The sequence below is a fragment of the Diceros bicornis genome, chromosome 31, assembly GCF_020826845.1.
Source record: "Diceros bicornis minor isolate mBicDic1 chromosome 31, mDicBic1.mat.cur, whole genome shotgun sequence".
In the NCBI taxonomy this organism is placed as follows: Eukaryota; Metazoa; Chordata; class Mammalia; order Perissodactyla; family Rhinocerotidae; genus Diceros; species Diceros bicornis.
In genome coordinates, this window is record NC_080770.1 from 2719934 (window position 1) to 2743516 (window position 23583).

At 63.9% G+C, this 23583-nt stretch overlaps 2 protein-coding genes across 3 annotated transcripts in view; one reads left to right on the forward strand and one right to left on the reverse strand.

Moving 5' to 3' along the window:
• Window positions 1-2270: 2270 nt before the first annotated feature.
• The window catches only part of LSP1 (lymphocyte specific protein 1), a 38380-nt gene continuing 17067 nt past the window's right edge, over window positions 2271-23583 (reverse strand). For both annotated transcript variants that reach the window (XM_058526163.1, XM_058526164.1), the window contains exons 2-11: window positions 13631-13768; window positions 12009-12176; window positions 10129-10309; window positions 9671-9763; window positions 9381-9424; window positions 9128-9209; window positions 7587-7718; window positions 7216-7293; window positions 6962-7063; window positions 2271-2715 (exon numbers count right to left, since the gene is read on the reverse strand). In XM_058526163.1, coding sequence (XP_058382146.1) covers window positions 6974-7063; window positions 7216-7293; window positions 7587-7718; window positions 9128-9209; window positions 9381-9424; window positions 9671-9763; window positions 10129-10309; window positions 12009-12176; window positions 13631-13768 — 1006 coding nt within the window. In that variant the 3' untranslated portion in view covers window positions 2271-2715; window positions 6962-6973. The remainder of the gene's footprint in view (window positions 2716-6961; window positions 7064-7215; window positions 7294-7586; window positions 7719-9127; window positions 9210-9380; window positions 9425-9670; window positions 9764-10128; window positions 10310-12008; window positions 12177-13630; window positions 13769-23583) is intronic.
• Window positions 2722-6939, forward strand: PRR33 (proline rich 33). Its single transcript, XM_058526162.1, has one exon. The coding sequence runs from the start codon at window positions 3626-3628 to the stop codon at window positions 5219-5221; it is 1596 nt and encodes a 531-aa protein (XP_058382145.1). The 5' UTR covers window positions 2722-3625; the 3' UTR covers window positions 5222-6939.

Here is a 23583-nt window from a genome sequence, read left to right on the forward strand (position 1 = left end):
GTGGGAGCCTGATCTCACCCCCGGGAAGAGTCTGAGAACTGATGGTGCAGGGCCTTGGCCAGGGGACAGTGGCAGGGGTGGGCTTCAGAAGTCGGCAAAGCTGAGCAGAGCCAGGGAGCAAGGAGAAGGCAGTAAGAGGGAGGGGCGCCCCACCCCCACCCCCGTGCCAGTGTCTTGGCTCCAGCTGTCTGCAGGGGTGGCAGGGGAGGGCAGGGGCCCCTCCGTCTGGGTCCTGGCCCCAGTGTGCATGGTTGGGGGTGGCAGGGCCCAAGGGACCTTGAAGCTCTCCTAGGAGACCTGAGCTGACCTGGGCGTCCATGCTGATGCCAGCCTGAGCTCCCAGTCGGCCCAGTTTCTCGGGCTCCGGCTCTGCCAGGCCCCAGATAGAACCTGCTGACACAGCACTGGGAGAGGAGCCTTTCCCAACCTTACACGGCGGCTGCCCCACACGCCTGGGTGCTCCTGTGCGATCTCCAGTCACTGGTCTGCTCTGTCTCTGTGTGGGGGACTGGCATTTGGTGCCTGGAGCAGCGGAGCAAGGGGGTGTTGGGTGAGGCCTCTCACGCAGGCAGGACAGATGGCAGGGGGCGGGGTCTGGGCATCCCCCACCAGGTAACCCTTGGGCAGTCGCCCCTCTGAGCCTCTCAACCTTGTGGTGGGCAGGCTCTGACCCCCAGGTTCTGAAAGGTGAGAGCTCCATGTCACCACGGCACTCAGAGGAGACAGACCCTGGGTCCTCGTCCTCAAAGCCGGACCAGGGTGCCAAGGATCCCAGAGGGGCTGGAGTGGGTCAGGGCAGCGTGCCTGGCTGCCTCCTATCCACCCCAGCCGCCTCTCGCCCCTCGATGCCATCCGCTCTGATCCCAGCTCGCTACCTAACTGTGGGCCTTGCAGCTACCTCTGCCAGCTGCCCTCGGCTAGCACCCTGTCTAGCTGGATGAGAAGTAAGAAAGCACCGTGTCCCCTGGGGGATATTCCCCGGCTGACAGAGCACGGCCCTGGACGCTGTCTCAGAGGTGGGCATGGGCGAGGACAGGTGGCCGTGGCTTTGTTGAGTTTTAACACGTCTGAGCTGTCCATTCTTACTCTGTCCAGTGGGAGACAGGCAGATTGGACTACAAAGACATCAGAAAATGGAGGCTCTGAGTAGAACCAGGCCTAGAATGCCAAAGGTCCAGGGGTCCTGCTCTTCAAAGGCTCCCCAGACACCGAGGGCAGCAGGGCTCAATGTCGGACCTGAGTTTAGGACCAGGGAGCGGGGGAGGGCTTGGGAGGACAGCCCCCACTCTGTCTCCCACTTCACACTCATCCATTCATTTTCATACATCCATTCTCAAATTTACTATCTCCCTCCCTTCGTTGCACCATCCATTCATCCATGCATCCGTCTATCCACTCATGTATCCACCTACCCATCCAGCCACCCACCTGCTGTCCTGTGCAGCACGCATTCATCTGACTCCCTCTACACCTCTTCTCCCGTCCACTCTCTGCACAACTATTTTTCTGCATATCTACCTCTCATTCTGTCTGTAGATCCACCCATCCACCCATTCATCTATTCTTTATCTATCCATCCATCACCCAATGATTCACTCACTTGTCTTTCTATTTATACATCAGTCCATCCATCTACCCAACCATCCATCCATTCATTCATTCACCCATTCATCCATCCCTCCCTCTCTCCATCTATCCATTTATCATCCATTCATCTGTCATTCATCCATCACCCACCCACCTACCCATCCACCCATCCATCCATCCACCCATCTATCATCCACTAAACACCCGTCATTCATCATCTATCTATCCATCATCTATCCATCAACCCATCCATTCATCTATCATTCATCATCCACTCACCTGTCCAACCACTAAACATTCACTGAACCCCTCCTCGGTGCTGCGATGGGGGATGACCCCAAGGTGGGTCTTGTCCTCAGGGGATGCTCAGTCTAGGGGCACAGACCTGAAGTGCACAGTGGTTCAGGTGCTGTAAAGTTTTTATCGGGCCAGTCAAGGGGGGAAGCATCCCAGACGTCCTAGAAGAGGAGGACTGGATCCCACCCATCATGTGCACCCTGACTTAGGCCACCAAACACCTCAGATCCCGGAGTCTAACACTGCAGAAGCCCACAGGACAGAACACAGAGTATCTAGATCCAGAGGCCAGAGGCCTGGGTCCCACCGCTGTGCAGGATGGGATGGCCTTTCCAACCTGCTTCCTTGTCCCTCCCCCAGTTAGTGAGCACCAGAAAGCCAGCACATGGGGACACACCAGGAGCTTTATTGCACAAAGTGGAGGGGTCTGCAAGCAGGGTGCAGGGAGGGATGCAGGGCCTGGGCACCCAGCTCAGGTGTCAGTGGCTCGTGACCTGGAAGTCCCCCACAGGTGCCCTCTCTCCTCAGAGGCTGCAACTGCCTCGGGAGCTCTCAGCCTCTCTGGAGGGGGCCCTTTAAGCCAACCATCAGTCTGGGCTGTAAGAGGCAGAGCCAGGGGGTGGGAGTGGTCAGAGAGTGGGAGGGGAGAGAAGTTGGAGGGTCCAGGAGCAAACAGGTAGTGATGGTGGTGGGTGGTGTGTGGTGGAGGGGCGTGGGCAGGCCAAGCGGGCAATGGGAAGCAGCTTCTTTGGCAGGGCCGTGGCGGGCATCTGGCTGGACTTTCCCCTGGGAGCACAGAGTCTCCAACCTGCACCTGCAGCCTCAGGAAAGCTGAAACACAGACACGGGGTGGGGAGCGTGAGGCTGCAGTCCAAGGAGGGGCCACGGCCCTGCTGCCCTCACGCACCCCTCCCACCACCAGGAGCAGCCTCCCTTCTCCAGCCACCGAAACCCTGTGTCCGCCTCCACTGGGAAGCCTGCTTCCTGCCGCCGAGCTCTGGGGTCCTGGGCCCTGCTTGGAGCTCGAGGAGGAGGGAATGCCGTCCACCCCCTGTTCGCCTGCTAGCCTGGCAGTCCCGCAGAGCTAGACCTGTTGTTCCCTGATTCCTGGGGTCCTGGGCCCCCAGAGGCGGGCAGCAACTGAGTGTGAGCCCCCAGCAGACGCCTGGACCCCCAGGCAGATCTGCTCCTGCCTGACAGAGCCGGCCCCCAGGGGCGGCAGCCCCCAGGCCTCCCTCCTCCCCCAAACCGGCCGGCCTCTGGCTTGGACCAGACGCCATTTGTCAACGTCCTTGCAAGCACGTGGCGCCCAGAAACCAGGGCGGGCGGCTTGGCCAGGACCACCCCAGCCGAGATGTCTGCGGGAACGTCCCATTTAGCGTAGCTCAGCGAAAATTGCTCCCACCTCCCGGCAAACCTACCTCTGATGATGCAGCCTCGGCTTCCCAGAGCCTCTGGCCGCCACCCTCACCGCTGGCTTGCAGCGGACGCGCCTGTGGTCAGGCCGGCGACGGCGTGGCGCGCCTCACGCGTTAGCGGGCAGGCGCTCTTCCTGCCCCCGTGGGCGGCCCGCCCAGCACGTGCCTCCCACTTGGAGCTCGCCTGTGGGTCTCCCGGCCCAGGCTGTGCACACGGGCGGTGCCTGGAGCCAGGTTCCAGCCCTTGTCCATCACCCACCCAGCGACTCGGGCCCTGTGGGCTCATTCCCAAACCAGGGTGATGGCGGAGCCTCCCCAAGGAGATGCTGATGCAGACAGACCTGCCTAGAAGGCACCTGGGAAGCAGAACTTCTGATGGTCAGGCTGTGTCGCCCCTGGGCCTTGGGTCCTCCTGCACCACAGGGGGACTGTGTGTCCCCACAGGGAGGGGGAGGAGACGTGAGGAGGGCTGGCCTGACGGCTATCCCTCCCCACCCCAGGGTGCAGCAATGCTCATCTCAGCTGCCTCGGTGGCCCCTGAGGTGGCTGGCCCGTGCCCCCAGGGGCCCTCCAGACCCCCACCGCCCCTCCTGCCCAAGCCGGGGAAGGACAACCTACGTCTGCAGAAACTTCTGAGGAAGGCAGCCAGGAAGAAGATGACCGGGGGCGGGCCCCCTGGCCCGCCTGGGGCTTTCCGCACCTCCCTATCCCCTGTGAGTGAGGCCAGCCACGACCAGGAGCCCACAGCCCCGCGCCCTGCTGAGGCCCTGCTCCAAGCTGAGGCCCCGCACCCTGCTGGGGCCCTGCGCCCTGCCGAGGCCCCGCGCGTGGTGGCCGCGCTGCCCCGCAGCCCCCACAACCCCGTCATCCACCATGTGGCATCGCCTCCACAGAAATCCATGTTCTCCTTCAGCCTCACCCAGCGCAGGAGCCTGGCTGCTCACTTCAAGGCCACGGGGCCCCAGCTCGTAGCCCCGGCCCCAGAACCCCCCAGGTCCCCCAGTGGCTTTGCCCAAGTCTCGGCACCTGTAGTGGGGGACACCCACATCAGCCAGGTACACATCCGGCTGTCACCGTCCCCGCAGGCTGGGATCCCTGAGCCCCACCGGACGGCCCCGGATGGGGAGCCTGGAAGCCAGGACCAAGATACAGTGTGGTGCCTTCCCAGGGCTCAGCCCCTGATCCCGGTGGCCCACATCCACCCACTGCCCGCTGGGGCCCAGGCTGCCAGTCCCTGGCCTGAGGTGTCCCCCATGCCCAGGCCACCCCCTGGCGTCCAGGCCTCAGTGCCCAGAGAGCCCAGCACCCGGGTTGTGGTGCCCATAGCCCCCACCCACCGCTGGCCGGGACCCTCGCCTTACACGCCGGCCTCTGCGGCCCCTGAAGCTGAGTGCATGGAGGAGCCCCCCACGGCTGGCCCTACTGCTGTGGTTGAGCAGATCTCCAGCCCCCATGGGGCCTTGTCCCCTGCCCCACCAGCAGGTCCCCACCCATGCCCTGTCCCCAAAGTCGCACCCAAGCCCCGGCTCAGCGGCTGGACGCGCCTCAAGAAGCAGCTGATGGAGGAGGATTCCCCGTTCCCGGGGCCAGAGCCAAGCCCAGAGCGTGCAAAGCAGGAGGTGACAGTCCCCACCAGCCCAGCGCCCCGGCCCCCCTCCTCTCGGGCCTCCAGGATGTGGGACGCAGTGCTGTACCGCACGTCAGTGGCCGAGTCTCGTGGCAGCCCGGTGATGCCCAGGGACGGGGCTGGCACCCTGGCTGGCCTCGGCCGCCTGCCCTTCCTATATCGGCCTCGCTTCAACGCCCGGAAGCTGCAGGAGGTGGCCGCCCGGCCCCCTCCCACGATCCACCCTGTCTTGGAGCTGAGCCCCCAGCCCAGGAACTTCAACAGGACGGCGGCCGGCTGGAGGATCCAGTGAAGGGCCAGGATGGCCCCAGGGCCCAGGACCAGGGGGTGAATAGAAGACGGGCTGACGGTCCAGCTGGGAAGCTGTGGCCACTGAGGAGGGCACCAGGGCCGGGTGGGTGCTGAGGGAGCCTGGGGGTGCCTAGTGGTCAGGAAGGGCAGGCTGGGTGGATGGGAGGGTGAAGGACCATGGTGGGAGGTGGGCTGAGGCCAGGAGAAGGTGGGGGGAAGAAGAAGGCAGGTTTCAATGGTGTGGAGGGGTCAGAGAAGGGGTCTGCATTGGGTAGAGTGTGGGAGCTTTCTGGTGAAACTGTGGGTGAGATGGAAAGCACCCGTCTGCTATGAGGCAGGGAATTGGATCATCGACCTCGCACGGCGGGGCTGACCCATGTCTCCACGTGGGGCTTGGGGCAAGGAGGGGCAGGGAGGCGATCAGCAGCAGGCCCTGGCTCCGGCCTGCACGCTGCACAGAGGGCCTGCCTGGGTCTCCAGGGAAGCCCGGATCCCCCGAGGGCTGCTGGCGGGGAGCGGGGAGGGCTGGGCTCAGTCCCTGGTTACTCTGGGTGATGAGCTCAGAGGCTGGGTAGGACGGGGAGGATTCTGGGGCCAGGCTCTGTGGTCCCCATCCCTTTGCTGTGAAAGATTAGGGGCCGGGTTTACGTTTGCTGTCCGCAGTATTAGCTGCGTCAGCGGTCTGCCTGCCATGCTTCCCGACGATGGAGCCCTGGCGGGTGCGGGGAGCCAGGCCTCGGGCCCAGTGCAAGTTGGTCCTGCACCCCTGTCCCTTTAGCTGCCCACCTCTGCTTCCCGCACCTGGGGGCAGAGCTTGAGGGCAGCTCACTGATGGGAGAGAGGGGCAAGGCCTCGGCATCTGTCAGGACCAGGCTTCGATGGCTGGATGGGGTGGTGTCCTCAGTACTGGGGCTCTGAGAACGGCCCAGCCAAGTGGGTGAGGAGGGGTAATGGCCCAGCTAGAGGCAGTGAATGGGACCCCAGGCCTCATGCTGCTTTGGGGGCCCCCAGGCTGCAGTGAGCCGGGGTCTGACTCAGGGCAAGTGCCAGGGCTCTGATGGGGGCCAGCAGCAATGGGAGAGGACATGGAGGGCCTTGGGGAAACCTCAGGCCCCAGCCCCTGAGAGCAGGACTCAGGGGGGGAGCAGCAGTTGGAAAGGGGCCAGGATGTAACGGTGCTAAAAATGGAGCCTGGGACCCAGGCCACTAATAAAAGTGTGTCTAACCACGGCAGCGGGTCCCTGTCTGACTCCTCACCAGGTGAGGGCAGGGCGATGGAAATGGGAGCGGGCCCTCTGGGGCAGGAGGGTGAGACCGAGGTTCTAGTCCCTTTCAGACCCTCAGCTCACCCTGGGGAAGGGACTCAAGCTCCCCGGGCTCCATCCCATCCACTTCCTCCAATGTTAGCCCTGCGGGGGCCAGGACATCCCCACTGCCTAACGAGTCTGGGAAGAAGGGAGGTTTGAGCTTCCCCACAGAGAATGGCTGAGCAGGGTGAAGCCAGGGGAAGGGACAAAGCTTCCACGTCCCCTGTAAGGGGGTGGGGGGCACGAGTCTGCAGGGGCTGGGAGACAGAGTGGAGGCTGGGTTCCGGCTGGCTCCGAGACTGGGCATCTGGCCCTCTCAGGCTGCCCTGGCAGCCTGTGACATGGACAAGTAGGCCCTGTCCACCCCGCCACACTCCCAGAATGGCACATTTCAGGCACAATGCATCATGCTCCACCCACTGCCCTGGACTCACCGAGAAGGGGGCCTAGGGCGCCGAGCCCTCGTCTACGAGCACCTTCTCGTACTTTCCATGTCCGGTGGCCACAAACTTGTATCTCTTCCCAGACGGGGTGCTCTGTCGTGGAAGGAGACCAAGAGTGAAGGTGAGAGCAGCAGTAGGAAGATCATGCTGCCTCTGGGAAGCCCTCCAGATGCTCTGAGGACAGCCCCTCTTGGCTCTCACCTGCTGGACCCGCCCTCCCCGCATCAAGCCTACTTAGACTCTACCTTAATTGTTGATGAGGTCTTGGCACCTCCTTTCTGCTCCCAGAGGCTCTTCTTGCTCATGTCTCCAGCTACAATATCCTGGGGGAAGAAGGAAGGAGGCATCACAGGTGCAGACCTCTGACAAGGGGTCTCAAAACCCTTCTCTCCAGCCTGGCCTCACCTGGCCAGGGGCCCCAGGCCTACCCACCTGCTTCCTTGCATGAGAGCCCAGGGGAAGAGGCAGGAAAGGGAAGGTGGCAGCCTTCTCCACACAGCCTTCCACACCGAAGGCCAGCCTAGTGAACCTCAGCTCCCTCAGATGCCCCAGTGCCGTCCACCCACCCTTCAGCCTGGACAGTCTCCCACTTGCCTTACCAAGCAGGGGATCCTACCTTGCAGGAGGGGGCCTTGGCAGCGGACTGAGCTTGCACCTCTCCCGTCTCCCACCGGCTCTTGGTGCTTGCCACAGCCATGCTGGGCAACTCAATGGAGGGCTGGCGGGCTAGCTTGGGGGTCCGGCCAGTCTGCAGAGGAGACAGAGCCCAGGACTGCTTTAGGGGACAGCCACACGGGACATGTCAGAGAGGTCTGGGGAGACTCTCCAGCATGCAGACAATATCCTCTGGATCTGCACATTTCCCCAGGAGTGCTGTCACAACTCAGGGCTGGAGCAAGGCCCTCTGAAAAGATGTGCATTTCTTGTTTGGTGTACTTGTGAAATACCCCCTTGTTCTGGAGAGCACAGTTGATATGATGGGATATGAGACAGATGTGGGGCTATCCTCATGCTGCCCGTGGCATAGGGCTGTAAGATCATGGGTTGCATGGAAGGGCATTGGCTGGATGGAGGAGTGATGGTTGCATGGAAGGGTATTGGTTAGATGGAAGGGTGTTGGTTGTATGGTGGGGAGTTGTTGAAATGAGGGGATTTGGTTGTATGGAGGAACACTGGTTGAATAGAGGAGTGTTGGTCAAATGGAGGGGTGTTGATTAGATGGAAGGACATTGGTTGAATGAGGGTGCATTGGTGGATAGAGGGTGTTGGTTGGACGGAGGAGTATTGGTTGGATGGAAGAGTGTTGGTTGGAAGGAGAGACATTGATTGGGTGGAGAAGTGTTGGTTTCATAAAGGGGTGTTAGATGGAGGGACTTTGGTTGGACAGAGGAGTGTTGGATGGAGGAGTGTTGGCTGGATGGTGGGATATTGGTTAGATGGAGGTTGTTGGTTGGATAGAGGGGTATTGGTTGGATGAAAAAAGGTTGGTTAGATGGAGGAGGATTGGTTATATGAAAGAGTGTTGGTTGAATGGAGGAATACTGGTTGGATGGAGTGGTGTTGGCTGGATGGATGGGTGTTGGTGGGATGGCGGTGTGTTGATTGCATGGAGGGGTATTTGTTGAATGGAGGAGTGTCGGTTGAATGGAGGGACATTGTTTGGATGGAGTGGTGGTGGTTGGATCAAGTGGTGTTGGTTGGATGTAGGAGTGCAGTTTGGATGGTGGTGTGTTGGTTGGATGGAGGAATGTTGGTTGAATGGAGGGACATCGTTTGGATGGAGTGGTGGTTGAACGGAGAGGTGTTGGTTGGATGGAGTGGTGTTGATTGATGGCGGAGTGATGGTTGGAGAGAGGAGTGTTGGTTGGATAGAGGGGTGTTGATTGGATGGAGGAACACTGGTTGGATGGAGGGACATTGGTTGGATGGAGTGGTATTGGTTGGACGGGGTCGTGTTAATTGGATGGTGGGGTGATGGTTGGATGGAGGAGTGTGGATTAGATGGAGGAATGTGGATTAGATGGAGGAGTATTGGTTGGATGGAAGAGTGTTGGCTGGATCAGGGGCATTGGGTAGATGGAAGGAAGTTGATTGGATGGAAAAATGGGTGCATGAATGAAGGACGGATCCAGCAGAAGAGGAGGAGTCTGATCATACCTCGATGGCCTGAGTGTACTGCTCCAGACGCTCATCAATCTTGGAGATGGGCAGGGCTGGCTGGGACTTCTTCACACTGTTACTGAAGGATAGGAGAAGGGTCACGCCTCATGCCCCCTCTCTCGGCTTCTACATCCCACTCTGAGCACCCCCGCCAGAGCTCTCTCAAGCCCCCATATCTCACTCCTGGGCCCTCTCTTCAACCCCCTCTTGGAGAACCCGTTGTCCTAGCCTGGAAAGCAGTCAGACATACCTCTTCTTGATGGAGCGGTTCAGGGACTCGGTTCTGTCGCTGAGCTGTGGAGGGCGGGCAGAGCAGTGAGCCTTCGAAGCCAGAGCAAGGCCCACTCTCCATCCCCCTAGCTGCTCCCATCCACCAATCCAATCACCCGTTTATTTATTTCTCAAGGGTTTGCTGAGTGGGGGGCATGGGGGAATAGCAGAGAGAGAGCAGGAGCTACATGTGGCTGCCTCTCTGGGGCTGTCGTTTGCTGCTGAGTCCGGGAGAGAAGAAGAGGCGGCAGGCTTGCGGACTTGACCTACTTTGGTGCTGGGGCTCAGGGGAGGTGAGCCCTGTTCCGCACTCCCCTCTAGGACCAAGGGGCTGGGTGTCCTGGGCTGCTGGTGTTTCTCGTGCTGGGAACAGAACATCTGAGGTTATGGGACCTCGATGAGCATCCCCTTTGCTTCCCTCCTGCCCCACCCAGGACCTGTGGGAGCACCTTCCCCTCCCTGGGCCTTAGGTCCTCTCCAGCCCTGACGTGCTCTGATTCTGGAATTGTCTGCAGCAGGCACTGATGGGTCCGGGGAGTCGTCACTCCATCACTCAGGGTCACTGAGCCCCACCACCCTCTGAAAATGTGGGGGCTACAGAGTTTATGGGTAGGGGAGCTGGCTCCCTCTGGGCTGGTCCCACAAGGCCCACAGAGCATGTGGGCAGGAGAGACAGATCCAGCCCAGGGCTTGGAGTGTGCCCCGACACCAAGGGGAGCTCCCGTCACCTGCTCATCTGCTTCCTCAGCCTCTGCCAGCACCTGGCTGCCCTGGACAGTCCCCTCTGGGCCCCTGGGCTCTGTCTCCTCCTGGGGCTCTGAGCTGGGGCTCAGATGCAACTCCTCCAGGCAGACTCCGGCTTGGCTCAGCTCATCACTGTCCTCGTGCCCACGGGCATGCTGGAGGGACCTGTGGGGAGGAAGAGGGAGTCAATCGGATCAAAGGTCATCCAATTGCTTGGTTCGAGTCCCTTCCGGTTTCCAAGCCTCAGTTTCCCCATCTGTAAGAGGGGGGCGATCAGACCCATTGAGTGCCGAGGAAGCCCAAGACCCCAGCTTATTTGGGGAGGCAGGCCCAAGGACTTAGAGCTGGCCTTCTGTGTACAGGGCCCCTTGGAGAACAGCACCCACTGCTCCATCCCCACTGGACAGGCTTCTCTTGACAGAAGGCCACCCTCACGCTGAGGCTAGCCCAGTCTCCAGGCTCTCTGGAGGAGCCCCAGCCTCTCGTGCTGCTGGTCCGTGTCCTCCCTGGGCAGCCTGCTCCGGCCCTGCTCCGTGTAGGGGCAAGCGGGAGTGAGGTGGGGTCTGTGGGGGATTTTGGGGCTGGTCAGTTGGAGGACAGGGAAGGGCAGGGGTCATGGCTAGGACCGCATCCGCAAGAAGAGGGGCTCATGGTGCTGGCACGAGGGAGGGGAGACAGCCCGCTGGCAGCCACACGGCTCTGCACTTGAGCGGGACTGAACCTGGAGAAGATGATGGGAAATTCTCGCATTTTCCATGATTTCAGGCTTCTCGGTGTTCGTGCCAGCCAAGACCCAGACCCACCGCCCAAGGTGGGCCGGGGTCTGAGCCAGCAGCAGACACACAGAAGCCCATTCAGTGGTGAGGGTGTGTAGCCAGGCAGGTGCGGGGGGCGAGGAGGGGGCCTGCTCAGAGCGGGAGGATTCAACCATGGAGCCGAGGTGCCCCCTGCTGTTGGATGGCATGGCCTGCAGCCTGCTGGGGAGAAAGGAGCAGGGGCTGGTGGGGCTGTGCCCACCCCTGCTGACCCCAGCCCCGGCTCAGAAATGCAGAGTGTGCAGCGACTCCCAAAGGCAGATGGGGAAACTGAGTCCTGGAGAGGGTGGTGGGCAGAGGCCAAGCCAGGACCAGGCCCCAGCTAGGCAACTCGATCCGGGGGTGTGGGAGCCTGCTTGTAGGATGGAAAAGAGGTGGTTAAGCCATAGGAGGGGTCTGAGCGAGAGCTCAAGGCTGCTTAGGGACCTCAAAGGGGCCAGGAGGTGGCCCAGAGAGGGGAGAGACCCCAGTCTGGTGGAGCTTGGGGCAAGGAGCTCCAGAGCAGAGCGAGGACCCTGACCACAGTGGGGCCTCAGGCACGGCCTGCAGGGTGCAGAGAGCAACTCGGAGCCCCCGACTTGGGGTGGGGTGAGGCTCCGGGAGCAGCCCCCCATCCCTGGGACCCAGAGGCGCTTCGGCTCCCACCCTACCCGGGTTCAGACCAGCAAACACGTCTGCACATCTGGAAAGCTTGTCCCCCCAAGGCCGGCTCGAAGGCCGCACATCTGGAAATACCTGCTCCCCTCCGTGGGAATGGAGATCAGCCAGCCCCGAGGGAGGAAGGGAGGGCGGGCGGCGGGGGCGCAGAGCCTCCATTACGTAAGTGGGCTGCAGATGTGTGCTGATGTGGCAACACCCCGGCCTGAGGCCACAGCTGGTCTGGATGGGGCCCAGGGGCCCAGGGGAGCCCAGGAATGAGATTTCCTCCCCTCCCTCCCCGCAGCCCCCTTGCCGGCCGCCCTGCAGTCTTGTCCTCTTCCTCCCTTCTCCCCCTCTCACAGCCACGGGGGCATTTGGAGGGGCTGGCTGGGGAGGGGACCCCCACTTGCCTGTCTTCCTCCTGCTCCCCCTCCGGACTCTTGCCCTGAGGGGACTCTCCGCCGTCCGAGGTCTCCCCGGCTCCCAAGTGCTGCTGCCGCTGCTCTGGCTTCTGGGACCAGTCACTGAAACCCTCATCCTCATCCAGTTCAGGGGCCTCTGTGGGCTTCAGGCTGAGGCTGAAAGAGCAGCTCAGGGGGCTCAGGGCTGGGCGCCCTCACACCTCCTCCCCTCTCAGACACTGGGCTTCAAGTGGGAGATCCTGTCTGCCACAGAGGCAGACTCAGCACTGCTGGGCTGAGTCTCCCCATTGTCAGAGAATCTCGAGGACAGGACTGTGTCCCTCTGTAGCCTGGAGCAGCCTGAGTCCAAGGTGGCATCTCACACCATTAAGCGAGGGCTCCCCATCAGTCTAGAGCTCCCCGAGAGCTGGGTGGGCCTCCCCCATCAGTCTAGGGCTCCCTGAGAGCTGGGTGGGCCTCCCCCATCAGTCTAGGGCTCCCCAAGAGCTGGGCTGTGCCTCCCCCATCAGTCCAGGGCTCCCCAAGAGCTGGGCTATGCCTCCTCCATCAGTCTAGGGCTCTGTGAGAGCTGAGTGTGCCTCCTCCATCACTCTAGGGCTCCTCGAGGGCTGGTCTATGCCTCCCCCATCAGTCTAGGGCTCCCCGAGAGCTGGGCTGTGCCTACCCCATCAATCTAGGACTCCCCGAGAGCTGGGTGTGCCTGCTCCATCAGTCTAGGGCTCCCCAAGTGCTCAGCTGTGCCTCTCCCATCAGTCTAGTGCTCTGCAAGAGCTGGGCTATGCCTCCCCCATCAGTCTAGGGCTCCCTAGAGCTGGGTGTGCCTCCCCCTTCAGTCTAGGGCTCCCTGAGAGCTGGGCTGTACCTCCCCCTTTAGTGTGGGCTCCCCGCATGTGGGTGACAAGTCGCCCTCTGCTCTCCCCGCTGAGCCCCCAGGGCCCTGGCCCGCAGGCTCCTTCCCTGGACAGCAGTGTGAGCCTTGCACCCTGTCCCCCATTGCAGGGCTGTGATCCCAGCACCAGTGCACTCCCTGCCTGCTCCCCAGCCCCTGCCCGGTAGGCCAAGGACCTGGCCTGAGGGGCTGTGACCGCTACAGCACCCCACCCCACCCAGAGCTGCTGACTCGGAGAAAATGCAGCAAGACAGGGCCGGAGGAGGGGGCATTATTGGAAAAACAGCCGAGCCCTGCCGGCGGGGCCTCCTGTGCGGGAGGAAACGAGCGGGTCCAAGGCCCGCCAAGTTGGACGTGGCCTCCCTGAGTCACCGGCAGCAAGGAGCTTGGGCGGGGGGCTTGGAGGCCAGGGCCTCGCAGCTGGGGTCAGAGTCGGTCCAAGCAAGGGCTGGGACCATGCAGGGCAGCCAGAGCCTGAGTCAGCACCCCCGGGAGGCTGGCCGGGAGGGGCGGCTGCACATGTCTCGGGCCGGGCAGCCGGCAGACTCCATTGGCCCCGGGCTTCGACCCCCACGCTAAGAACGACTCCCTCTCCTGCCCCTGCTCCAGGGCTGGGCCCCCTCAGTCTCATCCTCTCTGAGACCCCAGCCCAGGGCCTGACCACCAGCGTCTCCTCTACCCAGGGGTGCGGGACCAGGCACTCTGGCCAGGGGCTGCTTACAGCTTCTCCTGCTCCTGCCGCTCGGAGGACTGGCCATCTCCGTCCTCGTCCTGGGCCCGCAGCTGCCTGTCCCTCTCCCGCCGGCGCCGCTCCCGGGCGGCCTCCTCTTCATCCTCCACACTCCACTGGGTGGTGAGCCTGGGGCACATGGAGGGACAGTCACACCACGGCCTGCGCCCCGCCTCTCCCATCCATGCAGGCCTCGATGGAGCCGCGTGGTGAGGGGGCTGGACCAGCCCCTGCCCTCTCTGGGCCTCAGTTTCCTCATCTTTAGAGCAGAGGTCTTGTGAGAATGTCATGAAGGAGCCCGCTGGTGTGGGGAAAGTCCTGTGGCTCTGTAGCCGTCTGGACATCATGTGCCCCCTGTGGGAGGCTCCGCGGAGGGGCTCCCGTGTCCAGACAGGCATGGAGAAAGTAGAAGACAGGATACGACCCTCCGTCCCCTTCCACCAGTCTGGCTCCCGGCACCTAATCAGAGCCAGGACACAGGCTGGCTGGCTGTGGCCTGGGGCAGGGCCTGGGAGGGCACGGGAAGAGGTCCCTGGAGGTGTGCAGAGCGGGCTGTGGCCATACATCCCACACGAGTCAAGAGGCCGCAGCCTTGGCCCATGGGGCACTGCCGGGCCAGGCGGGGGTCATGCCAGGAGCAGACCCAGCTGGGCAGCCACTCTCCTACCCCAACCACCCAGCTGTGGCTCTCCTCCCTGCTCCCTAAGAGCACAGCACGTTGGGAGAAGGTGGCCACGATGGAGGGCCTGAGGCCCAGAGAAGAGGCTGCCTCCAGCCTGGGCTTGAGCCCACCACTGGAGGGCCCTGCAGGGTCGGCTCACCCCACACTGCCGCCCTCCCTCTCAGAGCCCTCGTGGAGTCTCTCTATGTTGTTTCAAGGATGGGGAAACTAAGGCCCACTGCAGGGCCCGGCACAGGAGAGGTTCCTCCTGCAGGGCACGCTGACACCTGTGGCTGCTCAGGATCCCTCACTCCGAGCTGCACAAGGTCGGCCTGGGCCTGGGGTCCAGAGCCTGGCCACTCTGGCCGTGGCCCAGCAGATCTCAGACCACTGGTGTCCAGTGGGCACCACAGGCCTCATCCAGCTAGCATGGCCCTGCATCCCCCAGCCCCCCTGGAGCCCGAGACGGGAGTCCGGGGTCTCTGCTTCTGCGGGGCTCACTGCCCCAAGCCAGGGTCTCAGTCCCTTCCTGCTGGTGTCCGCCGCCTGACCCCGCAGCCCGCTCCTTCTGGGCCTCCATCCCCTGGCCGGGCTGGGCCGGCCCCGTGGTCTCAGCAGCCCTGCCAGCACATGATCTAATCTCTCCGAGGTCTCCTCGGAGCCTCTCAGACAAAAGCCAGGCCCCTCCACAGCCCCCGCGAGAGGCCCGCTCCCCCCGCTGCGGCCACATGGAACTCCAGCCACGCAAACCAGACAGCCTGCTCAGACCTCTGCACCCCCAGTCCGCCCACCCCACTTCTCAGAAGTGCCTTCCACTCCCACCCCCATGGGCCCCAGGGAGCCACTTAATTCCCCACACCTGGCTCCCATCAGGCGGCAGATGAGGCCCAGCCTCTGGCTCCAGGCCTTGGCTGGGGGCTGCGGGGCCGTGTTCTGTCTGGGGAGGTAGAGCCTGGGGTGCTCTGGAGGCTGTGGGGACCCGGGGTCTGGGGTCCCTTCCTGCTCTGCACGCCAGCAGCCCCTCCAAATGGAGGATGGGAGCAGAGCAGGGCATGGCTGGAGCTCAGGGAGACATCCCGGGCTCTGGGGTGGAGAGAAGGTGCCTTCTCCTGGGGCAGCTCCTGGGCACCCCTGAGGGATTCCCTGGAGGGAGAGACTGGCCATTGTGCTACTCTTGCTCCTATGTCCAAGCTGCACGTGCCCGTGGACATGTCTGTGTAGAGGGTTTGAGGGGTTTTAGCCAATGTGTGGTGCATGGGGGTGCGTGCATGGACCTAAACCCCAGCTCCTCCTCGGGCCTGGGCTCGGGAGCCCCTCGTGGGGTCTCTCTTGGACCAGGTGGCCACTCCCGCCCCCCAGACCCCTCCTCAAAGTCCTGGAGACCCGTCACCAGCACAACTGAGTGCAGAGACCACACAGCGTCTGGTCATCCCAGACACAGACGTGTGCGAATCCCTGGGGTCCACACACATGGCACTGTGTCCCATACCAGGCCCCACACGTGAACCCACAGCGCACGGCCGCGTGGCAGGAATGCACATGTGCCCACAAACTTTCTCCATGAGCCCCACACTCAGGCCCACATAGGCGCACACAAACCACACGCCACACGCGGGCCCAACCACCCACACCGTGCACACACACGTGCACACGTGGATGTCCATGTGCAGACTCAGACATAGGAATAAGGTGAGGGTAAAACGGCAGGTCTAGTCCCCCTGGGACCCCGCCGGGGTGCCCCAGCAACTGTTCACTGTCTCCCTTGCCTTCTCCCCAACAACAGCCCTGGAGAGAGGCCAAGGCGTGTTTTCTGAAAACATCATGCCTGAGGAGCTGGCCCCTCCGAGTGTCACCTTCTACCATCTGCGTGTGGCTCCCTAAGCCCTCACAGTCAGGGAGCTTGTGGGGCAGAGTGGGGGTGCAGGGTCTCCCCAAGGCGCTATGCTGGGAGAAGCAGCCAGCCCCTAGCCCCTGACCCAGGGCCCAAGGACAAGGAGCTGGCTCAGCCCCTTCCCTCCTCGCCTCCTCCCTTCCCGCCTGCCCCGGGATGTGAGTAATGCGGCCCCTCCTGGCCCCCTCCCATGACCTCACCCCTCACTGATCCACAGCTGGGCTCCGTTCTGGGAACTGAGAGGGGGGCGGCTCTCCTGGGGTGGGGTGGGGGCCTCTGGCCTGGGAAAGGCGCCCCCCCAGCCAGGCCGGCGGCCCAGACCCCTTGGCACGCTCTGTGGAGCTGTCAGGACGCTGGCGACGGCCGGCCCGCCCGTGGCCCCTGGCCCAGCCCGCGTGCAGCTGCAAGGGATTTGGTGTTCCTGCGCAAATGCAATTAGGCTATTTCCTGTGTCTGTTCTGGCTCTGTGCACGGCCCCCGGCTCAGCCCGAGGGGCTGCCGAGTGGGGCTTCGCCCTTCCTTCCCCAGGGTCAGGCTGCTGCACTGCGGGTCCTTGCCCCACCCAGGCGCACTAGCGTGCACAGACCTCATCGGGCCTGTGCAGGCTCACGTCTCCCGGATCTGAGGAGGGGTCCCCGAGTTCAAGGACTGCCCCTGCTGGCTGTGTCCACCACCTACAGGCCCCAGACTCAATACGCCAGACCCCTCCTCTCCTTCCCCCGCAGCCCCCAGGCCCCACCAAGGGTCCGATGGTGCCAGTCCTGGGCCCGGCCCTCGCAGCTGTCCCTCCTCCTTCCTCCCCTGCCCACTTGGCAGGCTCCAGAAGGGGCATCAGGCCTCGGTCCTGTCTCGATTCTGCCTCCTGCAGGCGGCACACGGGTTGCCCTGCCCGCCTAGGTGCCTAAAGGTCGGCTCAGAGGCCCGGGGAGAGCTTGGGGCTTGGCTGGGAAGCTGGGCTGACGGGAGGACAGCTGGCTGGGCCTGGCCTGTTGTGGAGGAACTTTTCCTTTAGGCCCACAGAGGACCCCCTGACCACAAGTCTTCTGGACACTGCTGGCGGGAGCTGGCCAGGAGGCCTGGGAAGCTGAGCTGGTCACCCCACCTGGAGCAGGGGCACTCTGTAGACCACCAAGGTCCCCTCCTGTGCCTGGCCTCCCCGGGGTCTTATATGTCGTTGACTGGGGTGGACGCTTGCAGAGCGACTGGCCCCATAGAGACCGTAGAGGCCATGAGTGAAGGGACAGAGTGTAGAGGGAAGGGAGCCCACGGAGGGGCCTTCTCAGTTCTGGCTTCCAAGGGTGGTGGGACAGCAGCGCCTCAGACTGCCACCACCAGAGAGCAGCTCCCAAGGGCGGGGTCGGGCCCTGTTGGGGAGCTGGGGAGAGGACGGCGTGGCTGGGCAGCACCCGTGCCTCACAACTCAGGTGCAGGTCGTGGGGAGAGGTCTGCAGTGTAGCCTTGCCAGGGTCAAGCCGGCTGTCACTCATCCTTGCAGAGAGGCAGCTGGGGATGCAGCTGAGAGGGGCGAGCCAGGATCACAGAGCCCCGAGCGAGCAGGCAGGTGGTGGGTGGGGTGGCTGCCGCGGGCGGGGGTGTGGGCGCGGGAGCTGCAGCTGCCAGGAACCTGCCCCACCTCCACCTCCCTGGCGTTGGTCCAGCCCACTCTCCCGGCCCAGCCCTCCCCCAGCAACACCTTTCTGGGTGTGTCCGTGCCCTGCTGGGCATCAGGGGAGGCGACCCCCTTCCAGTGGGCCAGGTAGACACCCCACCAGACAAGCCCCGTTGCCCAGGGATGCCCAGGAGGCGACCCTGAACTTGGGTCTGGGGTTTGTGGGCCAGGGAGGGGGTGAGGCAGGAGCAGGACCTCTCGGTGTGGCCGAGGCCGGGAGGTAGGCTGTGGGGAGGTGGCGGAGGGTCCCTGTGCCCCACCATGGGCCGCCCTGGCGGACCCCACGCCAGCACAGGCGCCAGCAGGTTAGCATCCTGGAAGGAGGCCCGGCCGGGATGCGGAGGGGGAGATGCAGGCGGATTAGGAGGGAAAAGGGCCAGGCTGGGGGTGGTGGAGCAGGCAAAGGGTAGGCAGCCTCCAGAACCCCCCGGGCATCCATCCGGCACCCCAAGAGGGGAGACGGTCAGCAGGAAGGGGCTACAGGTGCGGAGGGGCCCAGGCTAAGCTGGGGAGCGCCCTGGGGAGGAGCAAGCCCTGAGGGGGCCGAGGGGCAGCACCGGAGAGGGCGCCGCAGCTGAGGCACCAGGCGTCCGAGGTGACCGGAGCAGGGCGTGGCCTGGGGCTGAGCGTGAGAGCACAAAGCCCCTCGGGGCTCCAGGCCCAGGCCTCTTCCGCTCTCCCTCCCTCCGGCCAGCGTGGGGCCTCTCTCCCCCCGCAGGGCTCCTCCAGGGCCTGGTCTGCAGGGGTGCACAGGGGTTGGAGCTGAGGCCCCGCCTGGACTGTCACCCCACCACTGGAGGCTCAGTGCCCCCATGTGAAGACGAGCAAGCTGCCCTATGCCGGGTGCTCAGCTCTGCCCTGCGTGCAGGAGGGCCAGCTGTTCCTGACCCCTCCATCACCGTCTCTCCCAGAAGGGGCCGCACCAACGGGGCGGGACCCAGGGGCCTGGGGATGTTAGGTCTTGGGAAGATCCCAGTGCAGAGTGGCCAAGCCGGGCTATGGGGGCCACAGAAGGTTCTGAGCAGGGGGATGCGTGGTGGAAGGCAACTGCGGGGGGCTTGAGGGGGGGGCCTGTTCCATCCTCGGGGTGACAGGATGAGGCCCGCAGGGACAGTGGCCTGGATGGGAGGGAGGGCTGAGTGGGGGGAACTACAGAGCTAGCGTCAGGCGGTCAGTCACCCCAGGAGGAGGGAGCTGCCCAGGAAGGAGCTGGAGGGAGGCCGAAAGGGCAGAACAGGCCTGGGAAGCAGCCCGGCCCCCCCAGGGAGGAGGGAGGCTGAGACCGTGGCAGGGCTGCGGCTTTGGTCTCTCTGACCCCCCTCCCAGGGTGAGACCGTTGGCCCAGCCTCAAGCCCCCCAGCTGTAGAAAGGGGGGCTGCCCCACTCAGCAGGGTGAGAACCCAGACCCCTCCAGGCAGGCCCAGCCCCCGCTGCCCCATGGTGGGGCAGTGGTAGATCTGTGCCCCCAAGCAGGGGGCTGAACAGCACCGGGGGCAAGTCTGGCCCACACCTCGCACATGCATGTCCCTCTTGGCCCTAGTGGGCAGGTCGTATCTGGGAAGGCTCCCTGGAGGAGGGGACGTCTCTCTGTAAAGTTGGCTTACTCCACATCCACAGAGAGGATGGCACCCAAAGGGCACAGGCTGTGGGCACAGGCTTTCCCCAAGGTGTAGGGAGGGAGGGAGGCCCCCAGGGGCCAGGCCCCTGGGTTGGTGCGTCCTCCAGGGCACCCTGCCTGGTGCTAGGGGAGATGGGGGCAGAGCTGCAGCCTCCTGGAGCCCAGAGCTGGCAGGAGAGAGGCCGGCCTGCCGTGTGCTCTAAGAGCCACATGCCCCGAGGCCAGGGCATTGTAGAGGTGGCCCCCCAGAGGAGGCGCCCTGCCCAACCCACGCCTCCAGCTCCCTCCCGGCCCCTAGGGATGAGGAGGGCCCTGACCTGGGCGGGCAGCCTGCCTCTCTGAGCCCTGCCTCCAGGAAAAGCCAGCACAGCTCGTCCATGGGGGCCCTTTACACCGACGGTGACTTTAGCCCAGAGCCCCCAGCCAGGACTGCCTTCTGCCGGGGCATCGCTCCCCCTCAGGGCCAAGGCGGGGCCTCTGGTACCACAGTGTGGTCTCTGCAGCGCCCCAGCTGGGCCTCTCCACCCAACACACCCTCATCTTCCCACGGTGGGGCAGCACTTGGTGCCTCTTATCTGGGGCGACCCGTAGCTGCCCAACTCAAAACCCCCAAAACAAGGAACTGCCCTTCTGCGTGTCTTTCCCCACTGCCCCTAGGAGCAGATCAGGGAGAGGCAGCCTCTGTCCCAGCCCCCCAGTCACCAGGGACCTCTCGGGCCAAGTCCTGGCCCTTGTCTCATCCGATGAGGCCTTCACTCCCACTGGCCCCTGGTGGCCACTTCTGCCAGCTCCAGACCCCACTTAGCCTGGGACAGCCAGCCTTGAGGTGCCACTCGGCTCTCGTGGGACTGGGAGGTGACACGTGCTGGGCCTCAGGTCTCCCACCGGGAAGGGGAGGCGGGGAGGCCACAGTCACCCCTGCCATCGTCCCCAGACTCCCTCCCCAGGCGGGGCTCCCTGGTCCCCTCGATGACAGCCCAATATCGGCCACCTGCTCTCTAAGCTCCTGGCAGCACAGGTTTGAGTTCCAGATCTCCTTCTCAGCCTGCCTGTCCTCCATCCCTCCATCCCCTCAATTCCTCCAACCCCACAGCCTCCCCCAACTCTCCCCCCTCCCTCTCTCTCCTCCCCCCTCCCCACTCCCCCTCCCTTCCCCAGCACTTTCTTTTGCCAGGTGCTAGGGACCCAGAGACGGCTGAGATGTCCTCCCTGCCCTTAACGATCTCAGAGGCTGCCAAGAAAACGAGCGCCAACCCGGTGGGGTGGCTCAGGGGCCACAGAGAAGGCCCCTATTCCAAGCTTTGTTTTGGGGGGCAGTAGCTGGCAGGAAGTCCCTTTGGGGGAAGGGTCTCTGTGCCTGCACCCAGCCCGTAGGGGAGAGGAAGGCGCAGCACATTGACGTGCGGGAATCTCGAGGCATTGCAGGGGGGGACCGCGGCCAAGGGGAGACGGGCAGGACGGGGAGCACAGCAGACAGAGCGGGCACCCCCCACAGCCCTGCCTTTCTCTTTCCAGCCTCCCGGAGTCCAGATGGTAAGCCCACCCCCCTCCTGGGTGACCCACAATCCCAGCGCATCCCACGTGGTGCACATTGTCTCCTGACTCCCCCACCTCGGGGAAGGGCAGTGTGGGGGGCATCTGCTCCTCTGGACTCCCTACACCCCATGCCCTGTTCCAGACCTGCCCCCCAGCTGGGGCCACTCCCCTGCTCCCCTGGCACTGCCCACCCCCGCCCGCCCCAGTGAACGGCCCGCACGGGACAAGCAAGACCCCATCCCAGGCTCTGAGGCGGAAAGGTCCCTCCCGGACAGCCCCACCTCTGTGCAGCGCTGACCTTGGGTTCCTGCCGAAACCTCCACCCCAGACCTGGATGTGACGGCTCCCTCGGGACCGCAGCCCCCGGGGGACCAGGCTCTGAATGCAGTTGGGGCGACCGCAGCCCAGCCCCACCCATCACACCGCCTGGCCCCAAAGGCGTCCAGCCTGGCCAGACAGATCCCCATCGTCAGCCCAAATAGCCCAATGGCAAGGGTGCTGCCACTCAGGTACCCACGCACGGGCAGACGGCTCTGGCCTGAGGGCATCCGTGACCCCGAAACCTTCCTTGTAGGGGCTTCAATCTCCCTTTACAATTTGGCTCCACAGAGCCCTGAGCCTGGGGCCCTTGAAGACCCTGCCAAGACCGGAAAGTGGACACGTGGGCCCCTCTATCCCAGGCTTCCCCTCGAACACAGACACTGGGTCAGGGACCGTCCACCTCCACCCCAGAGTAGGGTCCAGAACCGAGCTTGACATCCCGCTGACCAGCCCATCACCTCCCTCTGGCTGGGTGTCCTACCTCTTGTGATGTGCTCCATGGTCAGGCTCCTCACTCTGGCACCATGGCTCTTCTACGTCTCTGCCCCCATCTGCTCTGACCAGCCTGCCCTTCCAGGCTTAGGGTCAGAGGTCAAGGCCTCACCCTCCTCCAGGTTCATCTAGGCTCTTGGATCTGGCATGGCTGCGGCTGGCGCTGGCCCTCTGCCCTGTGCACTGCGCACTCGGGTCTTTCCGTTCTCCTCCGAGTCACTGACCACAGCGCTGCTGGAACCTGGGCCAAGTCCCGTGGCAGCCCAGGAGCCCGCCCCTCGGCTCTCAGCATCCTCTGCCTCGGCGAGTCGCCCCTGCCCACTGCTACGCCTACATGCTGCTCCACTCCAGCCGACCTCCCGGAAACCGGACAAGGGGGCTGACCACACGGCGCCCCGATTGCCTGGCAGCCCCACCACATCTCTGAGTCCAGCCCAGTCTCGTCTTGGCGCTGGACGGCCCTCCAGGAGAGCCGGCCGCTCCCGAGCGGGCTGGAACTGCCTGGCACAGCTCTTGGAGCACTGAGGAGGCCAGCTCTGGCACGTTCTGTGACACGCGACTTGGGGCTGGCACCGGCTGGAGCCTCTGCCATCCCCTTCCCCTTTCCTCCTGCCCGGTGTGGCCAGATCCAATTCACACCCCCAAAGGCCCCACCACGCTCTGCCCCTGTCATTGCCAAAACGGCTCTTGTCCTCAGTCGAGTCCTGGGGGCTGCACGTCCTTCAAGACTTGGCTGCCCACCTGGGCGGGAGCCACAGCCTGGCGTCCGACCACCTGTCCGTCCGCTCTCGGCTCTGGCCCCCAAGGACACGGGCAGCTGGACCCTCTGCCTGATGCCTCGCACCATTTCTGCTGCTGGGGCCCTGCCTGGCCCTCAGCCCCTCCTCTAAACCGCTTCTTGACCCCCAACTCCCCAGGATCGATTGTTCCGGTAGGCGCAAGGGGGCATAGCGAAACAGAAAGAGCCAGGCGTTGCCCCTGGATTGGCCCTCACTCAGCCTCTGTTGTGCACCCACTGGCTGTGTGTCCTCTGCAGACCCCTGCGCCCCCCCCCAGAGCAGTGGGCTAGACCCCAAGCCTCCCTGGGCCTCAGCTTCCTTACCCACACGGATGGGGACAGGCAGCCTCAGTGCGCCCATGAGACTCACGTGAACTGCTGGGTGTCCCCCCACTGAGGTCAGGCGGGACCTGCCCTGGGCCTCTGGGGGCTCGGCCGGAACAGCTCCCTTTAGAGGGGCGAGTGCCCCGTCCACAGCCAGCATGTGGCTCCTTATGGCCGTCCTCCCCGCCACCCCGTTACGGATGAGGAAACCGAGGCTGAGAGGGGCAGTGTCTCACTGGGGCTCCCCCAGCCCCCAAGGGCGGCCTGGCCGAGGTTGGCGCTCCGCAGCCCCTGAGAGCGGGTGTGGAGACCAGGCAGCTGGGGCCCGTTCGGGGGTCCCAGGTCCCTCCCTCCCTCCCCCCCTTCTCCCCTCCCCCTTGCCGGCCTCACCTGGTCTGCTCTGCTCCGCCCGCCTTTTACCTGCCCACCCGCTCCCATCTGCCCAGAGGGTCAGGAGTGGGCATTAGACGGTGCTGTCCCGTCCCCAGATTCGACACCGCACCCCGGCCCCTCGGTGTCCTCCACTCATCTGCTACACAGGGACCTTGGCGGACAGCGAGCATCCCCATCTCCTCTCCTCTGTCCCTTCTCTTTGTTGCTTTCACTTGGCCCCGCTCTCCGCTGGACCCCCGTCCAGTCCCCACATGCCCTCTG

Bases quoted from the DNA above. Each gene is read 5' to 3' on its own strand.
- PRR33 (XM_058526162.1), top strand. From the start codon at position 3,626: ATGCTGATGCAGACAGACCTGCCTAGAAGGCACCTGGGAAGCAGAACT.